Source organism: Lepisosteus platostomus, chromosome 20, assembly GCF_059453375.1.
Source record: "Lepisosteus platostomus isolate fLepPlt1 chromosome 20, fLepPlt1.hap1, whole genome shotgun sequence".
NCBI lineage: Eukaryota > Metazoa > Chordata > Actinopteri > Semionotiformes > Lepisosteidae > Lepisosteus > Lepisosteus platostomus.
The window spans coordinates 11439460-11465739 of record NC_142630.1 but is presented as its reverse complement, the minus strand read 5'-3'; the positions used below and the strand labels follow the sequence as shown (position 1 = coordinate 11465739).

The 26280-nt window shown below is 35.0% G+C and overlaps 2 protein-coding genes and 1 long non-coding RNA gene across 5 annotated transcripts; 2 read left to right on the top strand and 1 right to left on the bottom strand.

Moving 5' to 3' along the window:
• The first annotated feature begins 207 nt into the window (after window positions 1–207).
• orc6 (origin recognition complex, subunit 6) lies at window positions 208–5092 on the top strand. The gene is made up of 7 exons (XM_088614299.1): window positions 208–396; window positions 594–723; window positions 1154–1317; window positions 1510–1599; window positions 2039–2148; window positions 3421–3504; window positions 3649–5092. Exons 1-7 carry the CDS (start codon window positions 332–334, stop codon window positions 3774–3776), a joined length of 771 nt encoding a protein of 256 aa, XP_088470425.1. The 5' UTR covers window positions 208–331; the 3' UTR covers window positions 3777–5092.
• mylk3 (myosin light chain kinase 3) lies at window positions 3366–25465 on the bottom strand. Of its 3 annotated transcripts, XM_088614295.1 has the most exons (14): window positions 25191–25465; window positions 20206–20376; window positions 17930–18020; window positions 16951–17395; window positions 15814–16298; window positions 15617–15722; window positions 14296–14389; window positions 12843–12952; window positions 11887–12028; window positions 11688–11758; window positions 10823–10951; window positions 9661–9813; window positions 7964–8096; window positions 3366–7316 (listed from the first exon to the last, which is right to left on the bottom strand). In XM_088614295.1, the coding sequence occupies exons 1-14, from the start codon at window positions 25266–25268 to the stop codon at window positions 7242–7244; spliced, it is 2283 nt and encodes a 760-aa protein (XP_088470421.1). In that variant the 5' UTR covers window positions 25269–25465; the 3' UTR covers window positions 3366–7241. The 3 variants fall into 3 exon arrangements, with proteins under 3 accessions (XP_088470421.1, XP_088470422.1, XP_088470420.1); XM_088614296.1 differs by lacking the exon at window positions 20206–20376 and having other exon boundaries at window positions 25191–25463; XM_088614294.1 differs by lacking the exon at window positions 25191–25465 and having other exon boundaries at window positions 20206–21015.
• On the top strand, window positions 21217–22177 carry LOC148644491 (uncharacterized). Its single transcript, XR_015928742.1, has 3 exons — window positions 21217–21454; window positions 21542–21619; window positions 21965–22177. It is a non-coding gene; the product is annotated as an uncharacterized LOC148644491 (long non-coding RNA).
• Window positions 25466–26280: the final 815 nt, after the last annotated feature.

Sequence of the window (26280 nt, the reverse complement as noted above, 5' to 3'; positions counted from 1 at the left end):
AAAACATTAAGTTTTATTCAGGACATTTCCACTTCAACATGAATACTCCCTTTGCGGTCGTCATACTACCCCCACTCCAGACAGGGCGGGTCACTATCTGTCTTTCTGTTTGAGTGGCTTTTAGTCTAACCAATCGGAAGACTGGTTGCGCCGCCAAAGGCGATTACGTCATATACACGCCAACCAGAAGTTACAGGGGGCGGAGCGTTGTAAAAATTCCCCGCGAAACAGCTGTTGATCAGTTGTGCTTACAGGCTCATATGTAAACTTTAAAACGGGGTGATTTTTTTTTAACTGGTTGTGTTTCAATCTAGTACATCAATAAGAGAAAATGGAGCAAGAAGTATTTGGAAGGTTGGCATCAAAAATGGGTATAACATCTGATAAAATATTGACGTAAGTACACTGTTAGTCGGTGCGATTTCGTGGTTTTACTACAGACGTTGTTTAAGCACGTGTTTAATCGGCTAGTCAGCGAGCCTTGGATAACCGTGGTATGTACAAAGTATCACAAATGAATAAAGAGTAGAAATTACTTAAAGAGCGATCTTTTTGTGGCTTCTCATAAAAACTTTTCATTGTTGAATTGACAGTAAAGCTCAAGAATACCTTCGGCTGTCCCAGATAAAATGTGCAGGTCTTTCCTCACACACGACTGCAACAAGCAAGGCAGTTGTGTGTTTAGAGCTGGCTGCGACTGCAACGAAACACCCACTGGATAAAGTAAGATTCTTTGTGGTTGTTTGCTCTTTGTTAATCCTGGCGGCATTACTATGCATGTTTTACTGATTTCGTAGGCAAAACATAATTAGTAGGTTTCCTGATAAGTAGGTTACAGTAGTTTCAGCTTTAATTTTCTAAAATGTAAGTCCCTCCCTTTGTACTCTACATGTTTTGAAATGTAAGCACCCGCTTCTGGAAAGAGGCTCTTAATTTATTTAATCAGAGTGATGTTTAAATTCGTGCTTTGCATGAGGATGTCAGTCCGCCTGGTATTGTATAAACGCTTTTTTCGTGGGGACACAATGCAAATAAGCGATACCTATAGATAACAGAATATCATAAACAGTGTGTAGGTTCAAAGAGAATTAAATCCTTAAGGTCAGATGATCACCTGTGTTGTGTGACGGCATTTTCTTTTCGTTTCGAATAGGAGTACGTCATCAAATTGTCTGGATTAAATAAGAAGATGTATCAGAGCCTTTTGAAGTCCATGGAGTGCTTGCTTGGTTTGGAATCTCAGATAGGCCTTAGAGACTTAGCTGTGCAGTATGGGTGTATAGATGCTGTTACTACCGCTGCAAAAATATTGGAAAGGTGAGAGAATGGATTATATATTATTAATTCCTTCACATAGTGTAGCCAGTTTTGGCCTTTTACTAAGCCTTTGATGGGGTTAGGTACACTCTATTTTTCTCTAAATGTATCTACATTACTGTTTTCTGTTTACACCATTGTATTGCTACATAGTTGAACTGAATGTTTTTTAAGCTTGCCTTTGTTCTGCAGATATGAAGCCAGCCTACCTGAAGCACAGCAGAAAGACATTGATTTATCAAAGCCACTCTTCACAACAGCAGCTTTGCATACAGCTTGCCGGTAAGACTGTGTTGTTTTTTTTCTCAAACAAAATGGTTGCTGTTCTTAATCCACTCCACCAATATTCCCAACTCAAGGGCTGGTGTAAATGAATTTACAAGGACAAATAAATTGCCTGTAACCTTTGAGCTTAGAATTGAAAGAGTGAATCACAGTGCATAACATTCTATCAAGAAAATAGCCATTGCCTATTCAGCCAGCATGATTATAGCCTGAGATTTTAGTTACTAATAACATGCTTTAAGTGGGAGAGGATATTTTAAAATAATTACAACATGCTATTATTACTTAATCACTGCCAAAGGATAATTTTTAGTGGAAATCTATTTTAACATCTTGTCCAGTACTGTATTCAGAATGACAAGAGTATTCAGGATGGCACAATAATATTTGAGATATTTCAGTATTTCTTATGCAGTCTTGGTAATTTTTCATACAGATGCATGAAGATCAAAGTTGATAAGAAGCTGGTTGCCATGTCTGGTGCAGGGAAGCGTATCTTTGACCGACTTTGTGCTCAACTGGAGAAATTTGGACAACAGATCTGCAGTAAGTAAAAAAAAATCTGTGAGGTTCATTTTCAGATTTTCTTAAATCCTAAGCTTATGTCACATTTAAGACTGTTGTGTCTGATAAAACATGAAGTCCATTTAGTAGTTAGAAGCAAATTGATGCAAGGATCTCATCCAGCTATTTCTTGAAAGAAGGCAGAGTATTGGCTTCACCGACATGGGTGGATAGCTTGTTCCATATTCCCACAACCCTTTGCGTAAAGGACTGCCATCTGTTCTTAATTATAAGTGCACTTCCATGTAGTACTCACTTGTGTCCTCTGGATGTAAAGTAACTAATGCCCCAGAACTAAGAAGTTGTAAATTGGGGTTTTGCCATCTGAAGTACTGAGATGAAAACATTTCACTTCATAACTTCAAATATGTTTTATTAATCCCCTGCTTATGGGGCATGTATTTTCACACTTAAATTGATGCTAGTGCTGCTGAATCATAACTAAATTCACACCAATTTATGCTTTGACACCAATGCTATCAAGCTTGGATTGTTTTAAGAAGGTCTAAAGGGAATTCTTTTTTTGTGAGGTGTGTGTGTGTGGAGGGTTGTTTCACTAAAAGTATACAGACTTATCTGTTGTTGACTAATGATGTTGCCCTATTCCTTTTCCAGAAACAAATTCTGTATGGTCTTCTTGCTGAATCTCAACCAGTTTGTGATTATAAAATATTCATGAAAGCACTATATCTGTTGTAATATGTCCATTGTCCATCTAAATCTTGTATCTTTTGCAAAATATACAAGTATCCAATGAATAATAAAGGATTTTGTTGGGTTAAGAAGTATATTTTTGATTTGTAGCTTTATTGATAGACTTTAATTAGCAACATGCTGTTTGGTATTTCAAGGCAGAAGGTCATTTCTAGTCTTGATTTCAGAACCGCAAGGAATATCCAGGATTGTTTGCACTGCTTGTCTATCCTCAAGAAGAATTGGTACTTTTCACTCGAAGTGTTGATCAGCTAAAATGTGAGAATTTAATAAGTTAAATAGTTAATTAAGCACAGATTCATCAAGTTTTTTTAAAGGATGAGAGTGGAAGAATATTTGCATTCCAAATTAGAAGTGGTTTCTGCCTTTAGATTAAATTTGATGCATAAGAAATAGAATAAAAAGAAATAGAATATTTAAATAAAATTGGGTTACTTTGACCATCAGATTCCGATGTTTGCTCATAATTATTCAGGGTGAGAACATTTTCATATTTCCTCTTAAATCAGAACATTAACAGCCTTTATTTTCTCCACAAAGGTGAGTGCATTCAACAGAATGAACAAACAAAAACAGCGAGGAAAAGACAGAAAACATTGTTGGAGTGCATAAAAGAAAAAGAAGGTAAACAAATTAATAAAAGGAAATTTCAAAGAGCATGTTAAGAGCCCCTTTTATGTTGACCTGATATCGCATATAGTATGTAATGTGGTTGACCATACACTGGCAACTATCCACTGAAAGTCAATTTTATTTTTATATTTACAGAAGAGGAGACATTAACTTCTCATAAGCAGCAAAAGAGTAATTCTGAGGAATGTGTGCAGCAGGATTATGAAGAATGGAAGAGAAGGATTCTTGAAAATGCACTGAAAGCCAAGAAAGTTGATACGTAATCTGCAGAAGTCTTACTTGCAATTGAATTTTAATTTGATGTTTTAGTTGAGGCTGTAAAAATTGCATTCATTTAGTGATTTAATAGGATTATCTTTTATCTGTTATACGTTGCTTTTAATTTGCTTTTCACATGGAGCTTTTGAGATTACTGACAGTGGGCAGAACAATTACATGCGTACCATATGGCATGATTTAAAAAAAAAGTAATTGTGTTCTGCTGGTGGCATCTCTACAACTGTTTTTTATACTTTAGTTTTATTAAGTGACACTTCCAGGAAGTGTTCTGAATTATCATTTTTTACTTATTTGCCTTTTCGGTCTTTAATGTGCTTGGTTGTTTTAGCTTTGAACCATTGCAGTTTTAGTTAAAATCTTTTTGTTGGAATTTTGCACCTCCTAGTGGTTAATGGAGGAGGGGTGTCAAAAGACCATAGCGATGGATTGTGAAGGTTGGGGTGTCAGATTTGGTTAATCCAGAGCCTGAGGTCTTTTGGTCTTTATTGCCTCTAAATCTGTTTCATTGGTGGTCTAAATAATAGCATGATTGTAATACATCTTACTTCTAATACTTTCATGACTGCTCACTTCTATACATAACTGTTCCTTTAGGGCAGTGATAGTTTTGGGTCAACCATAAGAATCATCTCCATATATGCCTAAAATAACCATCTAAATTGTTTGGTCTGCACAAAAACCAGAAGACTAGGCTCTCCAGAAACTAATTCTGACACACCTGGGTTCATCAGTATACAAACAGTACAGCATTGCTTGCCTTTGTATTTGGTCTGAAGGTGGGCAACTGAATAACACGCAATATTTCAAATCTTCATTAGTAATTTGTATTTACATACTCTGAGACCTTATTTGACAGATTTCATAGCTATGAATTGAAAACGGGGATAATCTTTGTATTGAGCATTTACTTAAAGTATACAACTGTAAGAAAGTAGCAGGTGTGTGGTGTGGGTCACTCAATCATTATAACAAGATTTTTGAGTTGCCACCCAGCTCTTGCTCATAATAATTCCATATATTAAAAATAATTATTTTTACTGTAGTTTGGTTAGACACTACATAAGATGCTTTTAATTTATACTTTATTTAAAATGCATGCTCTATTTCAGCTGGACAGGACCAATTTAAAAAAGCAAAAATACTTTTTTCACTTCAATTTACATACTGAAGTGACTTCAACATTTATTTTCTACAAACAGCTTTTACTTTCAACTAGAACACCCCACATAAAAGGAACTCAAAGACTGTGCATTTTTTTTAATTCTGTGCTTTAAATATTAATAAAATTATATGCAAATTATTTTCTTTTTAAAACTAATTTTGTGTCTTCTCAAGCAAGGAAGATATTCTTATTGACATTTAAGAGTTCAGTATTTAACACCTTTCTTATTTACATAGTGCTCTGCCTCAAAGATGTGCTGCTCTGTTGGATTTACTGTAGGTTTATAAAGTGTGTGACAAGGTATAATAGCTTTATCCTAACAACCTTTATGTAACATTTTTAATGAAAACATTTATAATGGGCGAAATTCAATTAACTGCATATTTATAGACTACTTAAATATTTATTAATACCCCTACTAATTTAAGTAGACAAGATAGAACATGCTGACTGTCTGAATAACAGAATACAGACTAAACAGCTCTTTACAGCTGCATGTAAAAAGGACATTATGTTAATCATAAAAACTAAATATAACTATTTCCTTTTTCATGAAGGTGAGTAACCAATGTGTTCAAAAAGTGTCGTCATCTTTCTGTTGTCACTACAAACCACTGACGTACTTAAAAGAACTGTAATTAAAATTCCCATACTTTAATGTTTTTTTATGTTCCTCTCACAGATAAGAGCTGTATAAACCTGTGTTGGCATAATGCAAAATATTCTAAATGCACTTAAGTTCACTAATGTACAACGATAATTGTAGTGTAGTCTTTTCTAGTACTTACCATGCACACACTAGCAAGTCATAACTGCCTTCACAGAAGGAAAAATATGTATATCATATCTTGCAAGTACAATATTTACAACAATCTTAATAGACTCCCAAATGCAGTTCTAACAATTAATAGCAAGTGTTTAATGCATATATTTTGTATTTTGCTTGCATATCAAAATAAAGCATTCTGTAAATAAGTGTATGACATAGGGCTAAAACAGTACATTTTGGTAATGGCAAATTTAAAAAGGTAATATGTCACTTAAACAAGCTAGATTTAGGTGAATTAGCATGAATAGAAAAGTGCATGCACACCTGTAATGAACATATAATCTACATCAAAAGAAGCATCAATCCAAAATAACATATTAAATGGTTTTTATGTTCTTTTTAATTGATCATTCATGACTGACCCTGATACACTCAAATAACTTTGAATGTTGCATAAGCACTAAATCTCTTCATTACTGAGACATGATTGGGCACAGGTAAATTAACCTGTTCACTATCAAGCCTGTTTTTTTTAGAAAAAAAAACCCAAGCTGATACATTAATCAAGAGAATGTCTGTGTGTTATAGGTATGTTGGAGGCTGAACTAAGTCCATTATCACTCAATATCTCAGAGCCAGCAGAATCTAACCTGGCAAGGTGTTACAGCCGAATACAGTCCATCAATACGAGGCTATGACCTAGGAGACCACAAATCTTGCACTTTGCTAAAATTGATGATGAGGTATAAGTGTGATTGTCTAGACAGAAATGTTCTACGTCTCTTGTAGTGATTTATGGAAACCTAACTGCATGGCTACATTGATCAAACTCTTGGACACTCAATTGCTGCCCTTCCTGCAAGCACATCCTGAATTGTCAACATTCCAGTAGGACAACGCATGTCCTTAATGCTGCTCATATAACATTTACACCATCGATGTCCAGCTTGCCAGATAGGAGTCACAGTGTGTGTTGTGACATGCCAATATTGCTCAGACACAAGTAAACAGGCACATTTGTCCAGGTTTTAAAAAAAGAACAAGACAGAATCCGACAAAGAGAGTATCTATAAATTGTTGAAAACCATGTATTGCATCCAGCTGTAGCTACAAAAGCTACTAGGCCTGTGACAGTAGTCTCCCTGTTGATGACACGCTAATTATCAGAATAAAATGTACCTATTTCATGTTTGTTCATTAAAATACAAGTGCACCTGTTATAAAACCATTTCCAATAAACTGAGGATTCTTTGCAGTTATACATTAGTTTCTTTTGATGCTCAGAATATATCAGTGTCAGAAACAAATTAGGGTAGGAAGGTGAACGGGGTTATATGAACATAAGGCTATTCAGATCTGGTTGGAGTTTATCAATAGTACAAACTCTAGCAATAGTTTTGATGTTTTAAGTGTGTGCATGCTGCTGTGAAGAAACATTCAGTCCTATTTTCTCTAAAAACATCACATCAAAGTGAGTTTGCAGACTCATTCTAGTTTTGTCCTTGTAGGATTCAGCGCCTATGCTGGGTTCACAGATCGGCCCTGGCGAAACTTCTTCAGTCTGTTTGCTGCGGCAACTACATAGAAATGTTTCTGCAAAGAGAGCAATTGAGAAACAGCAGTCAATTGGGTTCGTGAGCTGTTTCCTCGCAAATGCAACAATATTTATCATCCGTTGTCAAAAACCACTTAGTCCAATAAAGCACTAGAGTGAGCCAGAACATAGCCCAGCAGATAACTGGTGCAAGGCAAGATAACCCTGGGTGGGATGCCAGTCCATTTCAGGATATGCAGACATACTACTTAACAATGGCAGCATGTCTTCAGACTATAAGGACACTGGAGTACCTGGAGTAAACCTTCCACCTTGGAAAAGCATGCAAAATCCCAACACTCCAGTTTGAATTAGAACCCAGCACCCAGGAGCTGTGAGGCTTCGCCTCTAACTTACACGCTTCTTCGTAAATATTATAAGCTTCTTTAAAAATACATCATACATCCTCTGAGCATTATATTTCAGACAGCTAGTTATTCAAGCACATCACTTCAGAGATAGGAAAACGTTTGCGTTTTAAACAAACATCTAGGTTGTTTAACAACATCAAAATATATATTTACAAAGTCTTGTTAAATCTCTGCATTCTATCAATATCCCTGTGGAAAAATGTGCACTTTGTCCTCAAAACATTATAAACTGCTCTTCATTATGTTTTCAGTTCCAACCTACAACAGCTTGTTACCTTCCACTGTCGATGCGCTAGGTATCTTTGCAAGCGCAGCTGGGATTTCAGACGAACCCTTCGTATCTTGGCTTTGTCTGCCAAATTGTTCAGCCACTCATGTTTCATGCAGCCAGAAGCACTTAAACGGCTACTGTTAAAATAAGAAAAAGGCAACTGAAGATTGGAGAAAAGAGTACAACACAGCATCGTTTTGTCATGTAATTCTAATTGTAGTCAATATTTTAGAGGTAGGGGTATAAAAAGGTACATTCTGATTAGCATTCATTCACATCCATTGTTATCCACTGTTTATCTTGTCATTTTAAAAGGTTTATTCTAATTTCTAGAATACACAGTAAAAATAGCTTGTTTTGTTAATACCATTAAGCATTTCAATAGATTACGTCTGACAAATTTTGTGTGACAAAAAAGCAATAGTCATATCTAAAATGCTTTTTTCATCAACTAATTATAGGGTTTTAAAATAATATAGAGTGCACAATCATCTGAGACTGACATCTGTTCTAAATACAGCCTGTTATTCAAAATAGTACAGTGTACAGTACATTCTAAACAGCAAATGCAGTTTCAATATATGCTCATCTTTTAATTTTTTAAATGATCACACTGATTGTTAAAGAGTATAGTCTGAATGTACCCTCTGCGTTATTCACACAATGGATCAAACAGGATCAAACAATGTGTTTTTAATTTCAAAACTCATAATCACTACCTATTTATTTCACATTTATAGGTGTTAAAGTCAGACTATTTGATCACTTAAATTATACTTTATCCGAAAACTTGCTCTGTATGTTTTAGTGAGCTATGTAGACGACTCAAGGCCAAATGCAGATCCGACAAATGATAGTGTGACTCACTCTTCTATACAAAGGACTACTTTTTTTCCCCACTGTAAGCAACATTCCTGTGCAGCCTCCATCTCAGTTTTGTACGTCACAGAACCCAAAGTCATGAATGAAAATGATAATTAATGGTGAATTATAGCATGTCCAGAGAAAGCCCCTTTCATTTGTGTCAATAATGCTATCACCTGCTTAGACAGTTTAGCTTTGCTTCCTGCCAGCTGGGCCTGTGAAATACCACATTGTATGAGGCAAAAACCCCCCAGTGTGCCCTTCTGTTTAGGCCATCACATATAATTAAAATATAAATAACCCCCAACTGTAGAGTTTCACATCCTTATAAATAGTTTACTAATGTTAGAGCATTTCAGTTGTGAAATGTAATGAAAGGTCAGTTAATATTTACATGCTTAAACTAAAGAACACGTTCGTATAAAAAAATTAGAAATATCACCCGAGCAATTGTTCCTAAGACCAGATAAACTGAATCGTATGTGTTTTAACCTGATTATATTCTGAATGCTTTTCTGTGATTCCAATTAACTGACATGTAGCATCTAAAATGAGTGAGAAAAAAGCAATCAGAAGTGTAAAAACAGTAATCCAGTGTGTCAGAATTAATTTTATTCTGTATTTTAAAACAGAGATTTAATTGCAGCTAAGTCCATCTGTCCATGTGTTTATGATTGGCACAATGTATGTAAAATGTATAGATTCAATAATGTACCATTTATTTGGTGGGGGGGGGTGTATTAAAAGCATTACGGTTCCAGTACAGAGAATTGAGGTGAAGAAGCCTACTGTATATTATTACAGAAGGAAAGACAATAAGCATGGTAAGCATGATACCTTCTCTCTAAGACGAGCAGCCTTGAAATGAAGTCTTTTGCCTCAGAGGAGACATTTTCAAAGGCCTCAGCGTCAAAGTCCCAGTTGCCATGAAGGATGTTGTTCATCGTCTCTGTGTCATTATCTCCCAGGAAAGGAGACAACCCACTGAGCCTGAATCATAACATTTGTTTATCAGAAAACGGAATAGAGCACTCAAACAACGTATATTTTAACAACTAAAAGACTTTAATATCATCCAGTTGTCTTGTATAAGGAAGAAAAAAATATTTGCTTAATCATTTTAACATTGAACATTTCACAGATCTGTTTAACATACATACATAGAAACAGGGATTATCTCCAGATCTAACAAGGCAGTATGATCATGATCATGATGGATACACACACGGATAGATATAATATATATATTATATATATTATTTTTAAAAGTTCTGAAATCCATATTTTTGTCAGTGCATCACACAATATTTGCTTATTTTTGTGCTCTCTTCATTTTTCAAAGTCTTACTATTTTTGTGCTGTATTCTAAATGATTAAATTATAGTCCTTTTGTTACAATAAGGCACATTAAAAGCCTTTGTTTCTTGGTGAGCTCTTTCTACCTCAAGTAGCAGTTGTCAGAAATCTTAGGTTCGTTCATGTTAACAAGGACCACCTTTCAGTAACGGAAATACAATGACAATGTAACAGCAGGTAATTTAGGGCCATAGCTTGTCTGAAAAATCTAAAAATATGAGAGACCCTCTTTAAACAGTCAGGGAATAACCTAGAATTAGCACAAGAAACATGTTTTATTAAACTAAAGCAAAAAAGTGACACTTAGAGTAAATAGCCAGAAAAGGCAGAAGCCTTTATTTGCTGAGCAGGAAATGGTAGAGACATAATGTCTTGTGTGGACAGAAAAAGAAAACAGGAATGCAAGATGGTGATGTTTTCAAGGACTTCTTCCTTGCTGACAGGTTTTTTACATCACTTGTTTTAAGCCTAAGCATAAGAGTTAATTATTTTAATGGCTTAACACTTGTCAATTCATATGTGAGACATGATGTTTTCCCCCAACCTTTTGTTTTAAACATTCCAGCAACTTGTACAATTGCGTAAACATGTTGCTCCAGGCAACGAAAGCTTTGGACATACAGTATACGACAGCAGCACTTACAGCATATATGTGATGACTCCGACACTCCACATATCGGTGGGGAATGACACGTAATCATAATTCACCACTTCTGGTGCTAAGAACTCAGGTGTGCCGAAGTTGACTTTCAGCTTCTCACGAGGTTTGTACCTGATACAGACACACAAATAGAAGATGTCATTTCCCACTGTGATGTACAAGAAGACAACTATGGTTACAACTTTTATATCTAGTAAGTGGTAAGTAGACCCTATCTGTGAAAAGCAGCTCACTCTCACAGCATTGGTATTCTATAATTAATTTACTTTAAATATACAAGACTCCTGTATTTGTAATCAATTTTATAAAGACAGCGAGACACGTGTATAATTATTTGATGTTTTAGATTTCTAAATTCATTTTACATTTATTAGGCAATGACAAGTGAAAATGTCTTTTTACAGTCTTGGAAATGTGAAGTAAACTGCCACACATTTCAGATGTGGATCATGACATTAAGGAACATTTATTTCATGACTCTCCAAATTTTCAGGTGTAGTCTTTGATACAGAAAATGATCTCAGAGAAAAAAAAACAGCTTCAAATGAACCTCCGGAGCCACCTACGCAAACAGAGGCTGAATGCTCTTTGTTGCTATGAAACCTTCAACAGCTTGTGTTTGTATGGAGTTTTCTTCATGGGGATGAAGGAGTTAATCCAAATGGAAGGTTAAAATTAACACTGTAGTGTTACTACTGTTTATTCTTCACACACCGGAATGGATTCGGTTTGCTCAAAAACTGACTCTTGTTTTACTGAAAGGACTTCTGGGTCCTGTAGCCTCTTAAACTCATATCCCAGTGAGCAAACACACAAAACAGTTATTCATTAAGTGTCAGGCACTTACTTTCTCGCCAGCCCAAAGTCAATTATTTTTATCTGATTTCCTGTGTTGTTTACACATAAGATATTCTCTGGCTGAAAAAAAAAAAGAGAAAAAAGGAACTCATATCAAAGTCAGCAGTGAAGACGTCCAAGGTAACATTTAAAACCATACTGAAATGAAGCACGAATTGGGAACATTTTAAACCCAAATGTGATAGTACCTTGAGGTCTAAATGGAGAATGTACTGCTGGTGGAGATACTGCACACCTTCACAGATCTGACGTGTAAACACAATGGCATCCAGTTCTGTCAGGTGATAATTGTCATCCACAATTCTGTCAAATAATTCTCCACCATCCACACTGCAAAAACATGACATTAAATAAATAGACTGGAAGCAAAAATTGTAACACTTCTTTCAGGGCAAGGGGAAATAAAAGGGAGAGCAGACATTCTAAATGTAAGGATGCAAAGAAAATGTCACAGGTTCAGTGGAGAAAATTGAATACATTAAGAACATAGACAGGTATTGAAATCTGAAGTGCACAAATACTACTGCGAGAACATTTACAAACTGGATGGAAGCCAGCGGAGGCATGGATAACACACATAAAGCACAAAGGTCAAGTGGATATTGATATATGACTTCTAAATGGGTGGTGTATTTAGAATATATATATAAAAACACTAACAGATACTTGAACCTGGTGTTCATTTACTTATTGAAGTTACCATATTTAGAGCCATTACAGAATGAAGTATGAAGTAACAGAAATCTAAGTATCGTCTATATGGTACATCCTATTATTCTGCTTAGGGCAGACTTTGAAATGTAATGGTAAAAGCAATGCGTTGATATTATGTAAACCTTAATTAAATCAACTCAGTGCAACATTTGATTTGACCTCAGACTGTTCTAAAGTTTGCATAAAAGGCTGAGGGAGTACAGCTTAAAACATGACTTTTGTCTTTAAGAAATATGAATAATTTATGATAAATTAAACATTAAAAGAAAATGCTCCAAATGTGGCATGCTCCCCAGGTTTTCAAATTGTTCATGAATACCCTTCAACAGCTATTCATTTTGACAGACTACACAAGTAATCAAATTCTGTGAGCATAATATCCTTTAACTAAACCTAAAGTGTAAAAGTCGTCATACAGATTAGAACTTACTACTCCATAATTAATGTAAGGTTGTTCTTGGATTCAAAGGCATCATAGAGCTGGATCAAATTGACGTGGTTTAATTGGTTCATGACACCAATTTCATTCTTGACTTCTTCCTTAATTAGAAAAATAATAAATCAAAAAAGCATAAATCAGTACAAATTTGTTTAAAGTCACTCACTAAAAAGCTGCTATATAATTGCTCACTCTAAATCTGAAATAAAAGACATCACATGCAACATGCCAAATCTTTTAATAAGGCATTTGATAACAGTAGTGTATTGTATCATGCTTTAGGGTACAGAAGTCCAATAAATATTATAAAGTGTTTACCTTTTGATTATAATAATATCTATAATTTAAACAAAAAAATAAAACAGAAATTCTGTTTTTCTGGCAGAGTTTACAATTTCACTCCAGTCAACATTTTGCTTATACAAGCTCACACAGAATGGCCAGTACAGTATACCACAACAGTTTACTGAGCAATGCAAATCCATCTCTGTTTCTGTGCTAACAGCAGGTGGTGCTAACAGCATCTATATCAAGAGTGCTGCGGATTAATATTAACTGTGCTTTACTGTTCGGATGTATTCTCCTGGATTCAACATGAATAGTGTTTTTTTCTTTTTTTCTTTTGCTCCACAACGTGTTAGCTGGATTAACTATAAAGCCAAATGGTCATACAACTTTCCAGGGATACATTTAGTTAGGAAGCCTATGAGAGAGGATATTAACGGAAGAATGTGTCTGGCAAGAGGGGTGGAATTTGGCAGGATTGTAATGGTATATTTCAATTGTTTTTGTACTCCAGTTTACTCCCATCTCCAAAAGATATACAGGTTAGGTCTGATTGGCTGCTCTACATTGTGCCCAGATGGTTTACTTCCTGGGCTCTATGAGCTAACTGATCACAACACTAAATGCTATCAGCTATTTTCTTAAAGTGTGTTCAACCATACATACTTTTCCCAGCTTTGCTTTTGGAAGAAGGCCCAATTATGTAGATGATACGTCATATGCTTGTGTAAGATTATGTTTTGTTCAAATGTCAGGATAAAAACAGTTACAAAACAGTTACATTTCCACATAATAAAAATGTGTTCAAAAGATCATGAAGTACTGCCAGGAACTACAGTAGCTTTAATGAGAGAAGAAAAAAGTGCATAAACAAAGCCTGCTAAGTGATGTAATAAGACAGCTGTAATTCTTGTGATCTCTCATGCAATGATGAGAAAGAATTAGCAGTTGTATTTTCCTTACAAAACTGCATTTTACCATAGAGATAAAAATAAGTTTAAGTGGCTAAGTTAGCAAGTTCCAAGAGAAACCTGACCATCAATTCATGTCAGTATGAACAAGAACTATAAACAAAATGCACACACTGACCTCATATATCCGTTTTACAGGAACTGTTAATACAGCAAAACTATCCAGATATCTGTGATATAGTCCTTACCCTGTCTTTTGCGCCTTTAACTTTTATTATCTTTGCTGCTAATGTGAGTCCAGAGGAGAGTTCTGCACACTTGACAACCTGGCCAAAGCGTCCCCTGACACAGAAAAGAAAATTTGCAGGTACTGTGATTCAAGACAGAGGGAGGCACATTTTGAAATTCTTCCAAGGACTTCACAAATATCAAGCCCCAAAACAGCATCTCTAAAACACAAAGCCCTTCACCCTGAGAATGTGATCTCTGAAAATAAAATGCTGATTTTAGGCATCTGCATTTCCTGAAAAGAGAATGGTAATGCTTATCATTACACTCACAAAACGTATCCATTTTAAAATTAAGTACTGTATAAATTAAATGTAAGCAACTCACTAAAGAAAGATCTGCAAAACAGCTGTGCTTATCACTTACAAAAATAACTCTGTACATGACAATCAAACAGCAAGCCAGTACATTTATTTGAAGACCTCAAACAGGATTAACTTTGTCTTCCTTGCCAGTTGTTCACCCCTTTTATGATGTGTCCAAGTGAATATAGAATGTCACGGAGTTGTGTGTGCCTGCCAATGTTTGGTTGCTTATTTGATAATGCTGGAAAGGAACACTGTAAGTGCCCTTTTAATGTTACTTAGATCAACAAAGTCAGCAGAGGTAATTGAGCAGGTGTAGGCAAAGTATTTTTAACGCTAAATGGACAGAAAAAAATAACCTACCCCTTACTATTATGGCTCTGTTTGGGAAACAAATGCTACACTTGCCTGAGGCACAACACTCATCAAATCCTGAGCCATTTTTCATTAAGCATACTTTGTCTTTCCTGCTGTGAACTACTTTCATGTTTTTCTTCCAGAAAATGAACATAATTTGTAATGCAAGCCTTACACATTTTAAATGAAGAATGACTAAACAAAATGAAGTGATAATAATAATCTAACACTAAATGTTGTTAATATAATGATTAAAAGAAATGATTACTTTGCTAGAGGGCATTAGAGACAGAGAAATAAGGACGTAGACAACAAATGTATAATAATTTCCCAACATAGGGGGAACTTCCCCAGGCTTACACACCATGTAGTGTTTAGTATCTTTACTTTGCATCCAAATATGTAATGCATTATTAAATAATATATTTACTTTATTAACAAAACCTCTAATACCTGCTATACATTTTTAATAAACAGGCACGTCTACAACGTTTCTCAATTTCCTGTTCAGTTCAGTCAATACTGCTGTATCTGTGCTTTGTACACTTTCTTAAAAAAAACTAGATTAGCCCAAGACAAAACAAATAGAACACTGTAAATTGTTTTAATTTCAACTCACCCTCCCAGCACTTCCTTATAACTGACAGTGTAATAAGAGCTAACTGGAAGTTGCTTTGTGCTCACAATGCGATGTTCAAAGGGTGCAGGCAAAGGAGGACTGTCATCTATAAAAATAATAAGGATAAAACTATTAGTCTTTGTAGTCATTCTTTTCCTAAGTGTGGGCACTAAAAGCATTTAATATATGAGACTAACCAATGACAATTAGTTCCTCCTCCTGGGAATTCTCAAGGGCAACAGCTAATGGATTAGCCTCTGAGGGCTCCTTATTGACTTGGTTCCCATTGGCTTCAGCTGCCTCAGGCTCTGCTGTTCCAGCAGACAACAGCTGGAATGGTTCACTTTGGGGATGACTAGGCAGCTGTTCAGCTTTATTTTCTGTGGCAGTGTTGCTGTCCATTTGTGGTCCATTATCCTTGGAGACCGGCTGGGCATTTGGCTTAGGCTGCTGTTTGACTGGAGAAACAGTTATATGTGACATTAAGGCACTTTTAAGATCTTTCTTACAGTACGAGTCATAATTTTTTGGTAATGATACAGCAGGTTTTGAGGATTTGTGTTGCTCCATCTCCTTGTGTTCCAAAGCAGCTCTTGATGGAAGTGTTGGAGGCTTTTCTTCAGATGACGATTTTTTGCTTTGTAACCCAGTCGCAGGAATGTTCTTTGTTGTGTCAGGTATTCTAAATAAAAGATGTTATAATTAGTGTACTCACCCGCCAAACCATACCAATTTATTTGTGACAGTTAGAAACTCTTTAAGGTTAGATACATTATTTTAAAGTACTAAAAGGCAAATATTTATTTTTCCCTTTAAAATGTAGTTTTTAAGCAAACATTTTTCAGAGAGTAGATACATTAAAGAGCCAGATAGAATGAAGCTTTTGTATATATGGTAACAATTTCAATGAAAACGTTTCTTTGAAAACTTTCAAACTCAATAACTTTTCAAAGAAAAATAGACTTGTGTGTTCTTTTTAGCTGAAACATGAAAAAACAAACTGCTCATTTTAGCTATAACAAAAATAACTTTTCTATTTACACTGTGCTGTGTCAGTTGATGCTAACCGATTTTCTTTTGTTATTCCTAAATATGAAGTACCTAAAGTCTACATATATACAGGTGAATAGACTGTTAGAAAATATTGTTACTACAGTGTCTTGTTGATTCATCAAACAACACCTCAATATCATGCACTGGTCAGTAAGATTCATACTCCAAACTACTAATGAGGAATAAAGTTACTTAGTACAGGTAAATAGAAAAGGTGTGGTTTTCTATTTTGAAATGTAGAAAAATGTTTTAAAAAATGTAGAAAGAATCTACGTCTGTACCTCTCCAGAGTCTCTGCAGCTTCCTTGTGGAGATCTTGTCCAGTACATGCTGTGACATCACTCTCAGGTTTGCAGGCTACAATAGTGATGTTAATATTTTCAACCTCTTCTGGCTGATTAACAGTCCCCTGTTCCTCTGTATTTACTCCAACGTTATGCGTCTCTTCAGTAAAAGTCTGAGTTTGAGTATGTTCCCTGCTCCTGATAGACGCTTTCTCGGGTAAGTGGGAAACTTTGGTTTTAGAGTCGCTGCTGGAAAGCTTCTCCGCAGCAGGGAGAATCTGTGCATTCTCATCGTACTGTGGGCGCTGTTTTTCATTTGGGGCCTGGGGGAGGGCAATGACGCTGTGTGCTTTTGTCTCCGCGGGGCTGTGGACTGGAGCTTCAGTAGTAGAAACTGCATCTGCATTTTCCACCTTAGGGATTTTCTCCACTCCTTTGTCATCTAGATGAATCAAAAAAGAAAGGTTTTAAATCTGAAGGCAGTTGGAAGGTTGTTTCTTATGAAGCATAGTGAGTATGTCCTTAGACTCATAACTGAGAGGTTGTGGGTTCAAGTACCCAGTGCAGACACTGCTGTTGTACCTTGAGTTGTGGCTGTCCACACAGATGTGTAAGTGGAGACCAGCAGTGCTAGGAGTAATCCCTGTGATATGCTGATGTCTAATCCACAGTGGAGTCACATGCCTCTCTAGTCTACCTCATACTAGAGAAACCACAACAGGCTCTAGTCCAATGTGCTATTGAGGCTTTGTTTGATACTTTTCCTTCTTCGTACTATGGCGTTTGGCAAATGAATAATATTTTAAGAAAGACAAATACAATATGATGATATACTGTAATATAGCTGTTAAATTGTTTTCATGGTATTTTAAATGCAAAACTTGTATATTTCTCTTTTTTTCTGTTCTATTGCCAATGATAATGCCATCAAACTGGAAGACATTCAAGAAGAATAAGAAATGTATCTGCAGCATACCTTGAAAAGATCTCCTGATCTCAGCTTGAACAGCTCTATTGCTACATGCAGCTCTAGGTTTTGCACTTCTTTCTTCTGATTTGTCCTTTTTCTGCTCAGAAAATAAAAGGTTTAAGACGGATTTAACATCTAATAATTATTTCAGACATGGGAAGCAATTGATTATGATAGCCTTAGTATCCCCACATCATGTATCTGTAATAACATTTTTTGGTAATAAAAGATTATATAATGTCATTATTTTTAAGAACATTAAACAATATTTTTATAAACTTTTATTCGTACGTAATATTCATGAGTACTATTTTATTTAGAATAAATTATTATGTCATGATTGATTTTATGACTCATTTTGATGCAAGGAATTATCTCACTGGCTTTTATAAAATGTTCTATTCTACTGAGTACTACTCAGTACTGTGGCCTGCATTTGCTTTTCTTCACTTCTTCCTAGTAAATGTGCTTTTCAGAGTGATTTGAATATAAAATTATTCATACTTAATATTGTAAGTAGACATCCTGTTATTTTATTAAATTGAAAAATAAAATTAAAGAAGAATCTACATAACATATACTAATTCTCCAAAATCAAACATTTCCATCCACCCATCTTCATCATCAGAGACTTTTCTGACAAGCAACAGATGCAAGGCAGACTCTACCCTGGACTTGACACCATCGCTGGGCAGACACACGGACAGACTCACACCAAGGGGCAGTTTTTCCAGAAAATAATTTACCTACCGGTACGTCTTTGGACTGTGGGAGAAAGCCAGATCACCCAGGGAATGGATGATTTCAGTAACAGTAATTTAAACTACTGGATTTATACCGACATTTGTTTCCTGTATCACAAGAATGCAACTTACATTGTGATTGTGATTTGTGAGTTCATTGTTATTTGGTATTTACTACAAAATAGTCAGGCCTTCCATAGAAAAAAATATATCTGAATTGCTGATGGCCCTGTGACAAATCCAGAGATCAGATAATCCAATAAGAAACCACTGTACAGGACTTTATTTTACAGCAAGCCATTATTACTGGGCATTACACTACATTCATTTGGTGGTTATTACTATCACGTTTGTCAATTTTTGCAGATTGTCCTGTTGAAATATTTGTCAATGCATAGATCTTCTGTTTTAACATGGAGGGTCACCAACTTTCATTAAATATTACTCACAATGGTCTCAACAGTAACTTCCAACTTATTCCTTTTTATAGTAGCAAAAAATATGTAATTATTTCTTGTTACAAAGAACTTTCATGGTTTAATGTTATATTTAAATACATCATTATCAACATCATATATTATCTTATTGAGATTATCCCCTTTATTAACAATCCCCTTTAATTTCCTAATTTCATTTTGTGCTATAGAAAAAGTTTATTAACAAGAGTAAATAACATTTCACTAAAGTACTAAAGCATGGTCTATGATCTTTGAGTTACTTGATTGCCTTGAAAAGATAAAAGATCATATACTAATAGTAACTTTTTAATACTGTTTTCAAATGAGATTTTTTTAACACAAAGGCATGATCTCAAAATATGACTCATAAAATGGATTCAACTGTATGTTCATACCATATATCTACTCAGATATGTCTCAGTGTAAAGCTGTCATCTTATTCTAATTTGAATGTGCATGTATTAAAATGAAAAATTTAATTATATCAGAGAATGGTAGTCATACCACTTCATTAGATTGATTTCATTTATGAAAAAAAGACAATTCTGTCTATTTGGAGTCATTTGTTTTGAAATTTCATGACATATTATAACTTGCATTTAACAGAATTAAGCAATAACATTAGCAAAAGTATAATCACAGGTAGGTGGTCCTAAAAATAAAAATTGTGAATCACTAAGAATTTTCATTCAAGAGAATAACATCACTAACATACTATGGTTATGATAGTGATGTAATATTGTCTTATTTAAACTACATATTTTTCATACCTCTGCCCTGGCTGTTATGACTTTTTATTTATTTCATGAAAAGGAAGTACAAACAATTTAATTATCTGGAACAGTGGACAATAATGGGATCACTGATTAAGAAACTTCTTAATTCCCAGCAAATTGCTGGCAATGTTTTTAGAGTACAGTACAGGAGAAACTAAAAGGGCCACCATCAAACTGAAGTTAATTTAACAAAAGCCATAATGTTAAACATCCTCTCATTGGCTTATGAATTGAATTTTTTATTTAGACTGTGAATAATATAAAATGTTTAGCTACGAACGGTGTGCTTTTTACACCTCACTGACCTCTTCGTTACTCTCAAGAAGACTGCCTTTTCTCCAGGGAACAGTGCCTTTGAGAATATACTCCACTATTTTTGAGCTTCTGAAGGTCTCACCAACAAATTTTATGACTTTGTTGATTGCGGAAACAGAGTGTTCAATCCCATCAATTTTCTCCCTTTGCTTTTTGCCGTCCTGTTGAAGACATTTCAACAGTTTCACGGTTTCGGTGTTCAGACTTCTAATGTCGCTGAAAAGAGTGGAGTCGCACTTTTGAAAACTCTCGGCGGTAACAGTAGGGTCCTTCATCAGCTGCAGTTTTGCCATGTCCTTTTCCAGGTTTCCAATTCCCTGATAAACCATATCTAGTTTCTTCAGGACGTCTCCTTGGCTACTCACTATCTTCTCCACCTTTGCATCCAAGACATTAAGTTTATTGTCCATGACGTTCAAGTTACTTATAACTTGACTGCTATTGGGCTTTTTGACAGCAGACCCAGCTCCAGAGTCCCCTGTGTTATCCCGTGTACCCCCGTCATACATTTTAGCAATACAGGCAGCTAAAGACACTTGTTTACTCATTTTTTTCTAACAAAGCAAAGGAAACTGAAAAAAAAAAACAGAAGATTGGCACCTGTTTCACACTGTACCATGAATTGTTTCAGTTAATTTCTTTTTAGAGTTCCAGGTATAAAACTGTCTTCATGCCTCAATTCAGTTCAGTGTGGATTTGTTGTTTCTTAATGCCAGTGGCATGACACCACTTAAATAAACACCTCAGCTTTGATATGTTATCTGAAACTCTGTCCTTTTTTTTCTCCCAGGCTTTTTTAAACAACCTACCAGGCTCCACCAGAGCCAAGTTTTTTCTCCCCCTTTGACGTCATCAAATCATTTAAATCTGTTTCAGAAGAATCTGTTGATTGGTAGACATGTGAAGAATGACCTTTTCCAAAGCGCAGCCATCTGCCTGGGCAAAGAAAGATGTTTTATGCAACGCAAAGGTTGTTTCTTTTTTTTTCCCCCTCAGCTGCAGTAGGGTTACTGCAGTGTCTTTTTCATTTGGCAGGATCATTTTGACACTATGGTAACTGAATCAGTGGCCACTACAGTTGTTTTATGTAGCAGTCATGTAAATGGCATGTTCTAAAAGGGTATGAACGCAACTTTACAGTGGCTGACATCCTAGAATAAAAATAGACAAACGGGATAATGACATGAACATTTATAGGGGCACATTGCTAGATTGTGGAAAGCCCAAGCTGAAATCTTGGTAAGGACGTTTACTGAGGGGAGAATATTTTGTAGAAATTTTCAATGTAGCTTTTAATTACAGTCAATGCCTTGTCTTTTCCTCCAGTACCTGCTAAATGTCTGTAACGGAGTTAAGCAACTAGACACTATATTTTCTTCTCAAGGCCAAAGATGACAACTAAAGGTATCCTCAAAGTTATTTTTGTCGAAGCTATTTTTTAATCGCTTTGCATCTGATGGTGTAAGTTGTGCCAAAGAGGCCAGTGTAAAGTGTTTTAACCCTCAGATTTACTCATAAAGTGTGTAGTGAGAAAATGACATACAGATACAGGAACACTAGGACAAGTTTTTCAACTAATAATTATATTTTTATTAGTAGTAGAACTACTGTTACAAGTAATGTCTTTTTTTTAGAATTGTACTGTTTCATGAAGGCACGCTTGAATAAATACTTTAAAAATATTTTTTATTGTTTCTTCTGGCCATATTTTTTTCAATGTTTCAAAATCATTTTTAAAATTCTCTTCAGACACTGAACATGACTGGGTCAACATCACGTGTAAAATGGAGTGTCAGGGATGGATTCCCTATCATTGTTATTCAAAGGAAAAAGTGAGACTGTTCGGAACATAAAATTGGGAAGTTGTTAAGTATTGTATTCCACTGAAAAATAAAAGGAACATCACTACTTTTTGCATTTGCTGTCTCCACAGAGTGTACTTCTTACTAGGTTTGTTTTGGGGCATAGATCAAATGGACAGAACCTGGAGGAATATATGTGTTCCAGAATTAATATCCCCCAGGTTAGCTAGTCAGCAATATTGTAAGAAAGTGTACATTAAATGCAGGAAAGACTGCATGTAAAACATAATAAGTATTAAACCAGTATTAAACTATCACAGGTTGTCCATTTTTTAAAGTGGATATAAAAACAGTCATTGTGAATTATTCCTTTCCCAATATAAATGGGCAGCATTTAATCTTGGCAAATTGCAGTTACTGTGCTTGGAGTCCAATCTGTTTATATTTGGGCTGCTTAGAGAAGCAAAACATACCTCATGAATACATTTTATTACCTTTAAAATGTCCATGAATGACCCCTGGCATTAAAGTGAAATGTCAATCACAGACACCAAGCATTGGCTGCATTGCTTTAGAGCAGGGGCTTTTAACCCTGGTCCTGGAGGACTGCTGTGCTTTCTGCTTCTCATTCCAGCTGAGCTCTCAGTTACATAATTAATTCCATAATTGCATGCTTAACCAGACCTTTGTCCCTGTAAGACTCAAATATGAAAAGGCCAGGCTGTGCAAATTAATGTGTCAATATAGGAAACGGAAAACCTCCTTTGTCATCCTAAAAATCATAAATTTATCTCTGATACTTGTGAAAGAAAAAAATCAATTCAATCATCTCAAAATATTACAGATCTACATTTACAAATAGGTTGTAGAGACTGTATACAGCTGGGCAGTTGGGAAAATAATAACTGAAAACAGGATTCAAGATAATGTTAGTAAGGAGCTAAAGCTTTTTGGACTGTTCACAGGAACAAATTGATTGGAACAAAGGCTAGGTCTGAGAAAAGCAATGTTCCTTGACTGTTTTCATGACTTGTCCTTGTACATATTTAACATGGCTCACTATTTGTCCAAAGGCCTTAGTGGAAATGTAATTCATTCCTTCATTGAGCATCCAAAGGGGACACAGCCAAATTTGAAACATTTATTATAATCATCTAGCAGGTTGCATTTTGTATTCTGGAATCGTGACAGTGATATTTCTCTCATAAACCATAAAATACATTGAACTTTCTGTTCTCCTTTCTTCTGAAATGATAGTCTTGTGAATAATTACACAAACTATTTTGTAGAAGATGACAATGGCTTCCTACATTTAAGAAACACTTACAGTAACTGCCTACAAAATGCCGCCTGACGGAACTGATATTGTCCCACACTACAATATGAATAACATATTAACTTAAGAAATGGTTTTAAATGCCATTTTTTAAAAGGTAAAGAATATCTGAACTGAAATGCACAGTACACAAAAAACACAAACATTCTTAACAATATGCTCCCTTACCCAGTCTCAGGCCATAAAGAGATGCCTTTTAGCCACGGAGGCTAACAGAATATTTACTTGATTTTCATTTGACAGAATGACTCAGAAAAGAAAATCATTTGTTTAGATTCCTACACCACAATAACCTCACCTCTTATCATAAATATTTTTTTTCCTTTAAGACTACATTCATGTAGAATAATTCATAGCATATTTAGCAGAAATGAAGGTTACCAGAAGAAATTTTATTAATAAATTTCAGCAAATGGCTACTTGTGAGCTATTATATTAATTAAACACTCACTGTGGTATTAACCTACAAATGATTTCTAACACTGTGAACAATTCAGACATAGTTTAATATACTTCAGTAAGACCTCTCTATTTGTAGTTATAATTGGAACTATGTTACCATGTTTAAATGATAGTCATCAATACCCCTAATGAGCCTTTCTTGTATTTAGAAAGACTACAAAAATACTATGGTAAAGGCACAGAGTAGACACAATGAATTAATAACACATGGTTCATGTTATAAAAATGGCAAAATTGAGGGAGGTATAATAAATCATGGTAAAACCCATGACAAAGCAGTGTAAATATACAGCAGAGGAAACAACTAAAAATAATATAAACTTTTTAACATGGTAAACTTTAATAATACATATATTTCAGTCTGGATGGCAAATTGAGCTTCCTTAAACTGTACTTCAATAAAAAAATAGGATTATAGGTCAAATCATCTACAGAAAGACAAAACTAGATGGGAGGGGTGAAATAGAAATAAATGTTTGCACTAAATTTAAAAACCACTGATACATTTTAATATGTATGCACTTGCAAAATTATTCTCAGTCTTCTGATCAATACAAATTCCGAACAAGATCCTAAACTAAGATGAACTTATTTGGCAATTTGGCAATTAACAATCTAGAATTTTGAGCTTCGATTATATTTTACATGGTAAAAACCGTTATTTGTTTACATTAAAGACTGGAAAATAAACTGGAATTTAACATCACTAGCACTGGTAATGCTATTACAATAGACAAATGAACAGTCATGTATACATTTACGGATGCCAACTGCTATAACAAGAATGGGGCAGTGTTAAGGCAATGTTTCTGTTTATTTGTACTTCATACTACACATTCCTCAGATTCTGACCACTGTATCTTGAACACAGATTTCTTGTTTGATCTTTCCTTCCTTTAAATTTAAGTATCAGTCAAGTTAAAATGTAATTAAGATTGTAGTGTAGCACTGATAACTATAAAAAATGTAACAATACAATGAATCTGATAACTCAGTCACATGGGATTTATGGTTCAATAATCAGAATAAACCCTTCTTACCAAAGATGTTATTTTACTATGCCTGCATGGAGATGGCTCTTAACTAAAATCTTAAATCAATTTAAGTTCATACTTGTTTGTTTTGTTTTTCTGCTTTATTCTACATTTCTGTAAATGGAAGATAAAAATGAAAAGTGCATACAGTACAAGTCAAAAAAGTTATCTTTTACTGATCCATTCTAAATCACTCCAACAATTGTCTTCAGTAATAGGTACACACAAATATAAACCAGTTTTACTGTCAGCAGAAATAAAACAGCAGTAAAGTGTTGGGATATTATTACAATTAATCACATCACAAAATATGCAAATAGCAGTAAAAAAAAATTTCTTACCGTAAATCTTTGTATATAGTCCGAAACACTAAATCCTGCAGTGCTCAGTAAGAGAGATCTGTAGAGAGAGGTCCCCATTACTTTTTTCAATGCATTATTTCAGGTCTGTCAGTCACTGTCTGCATTCTAAGTAGGAAACAAAATTAGGCCCAGGGTGCAATTAAACATTCTGAACTAACTGCATGATGCTAGACAGACACTTTATCTTATCAAACACTTCACGAAGTATTCATAACATCCCATTCTGATAACAATGGAGCTCCACCACAGCAACACACATATCTTAGCTACTTCCTGCAAAAGATAACAGCTGTTTCAGATTAAAACAAGTATTTAGGAAATATGAGAGTCCATCTATTAATAGGTCCAGATTTCGTATTGTTTGGATAATTTTTAGGCAGGGCTTTCCTTTATTACTGAGAACATAAGCGTTTTAATCACCTATCATGATCTAATAAACAGTGGGATATGTATACTATTCAAAACAGCAAGTCTGTCCTGATGTGTTGTTTTCTATCTCAATGATACAAAGAATTCTGTGAATGAACACCAACAATTAACATCATCTAATCTGAGGATTCAAGGGGTTCAAGGGGTTTAATACAGGGATTAATCAATGTTACTTTTCATGGTTAATATTATGTGACTACTGACTTTCAATGTTTTGCATTAAAATAACACAGTCACTGTGTTAAATAAAGAAATCCCTGACAAGACATTATTACATTTTGTTACTGTTTTGGTTTTCTGTTACAGTTTGAAATTTCTGAAATAATTTGAAATATACAAATACATAATGTATCATGCTGTATATCCACAGGGGTGGCTTTAAATCTTTATTACCTGTTTTGGAATGTGTCATTTTCCATTATTCCCAGCCAAGGACACATGGAAACTGATATTCCGGACTTTTAACTACGTTTTAATATAACAAACAAAAACATGTCAATCACCCTAGTAAAGATCTGGAAAGTCCTCACACCATTTTCAGCATATCAGTATTTTTAGAGCATTATCTACAGGGCTTGGTGTCCATTAGGATAAGTGGAAGCTTTCTGTGGAACCACTTTTGCAGTACATACTTATACAT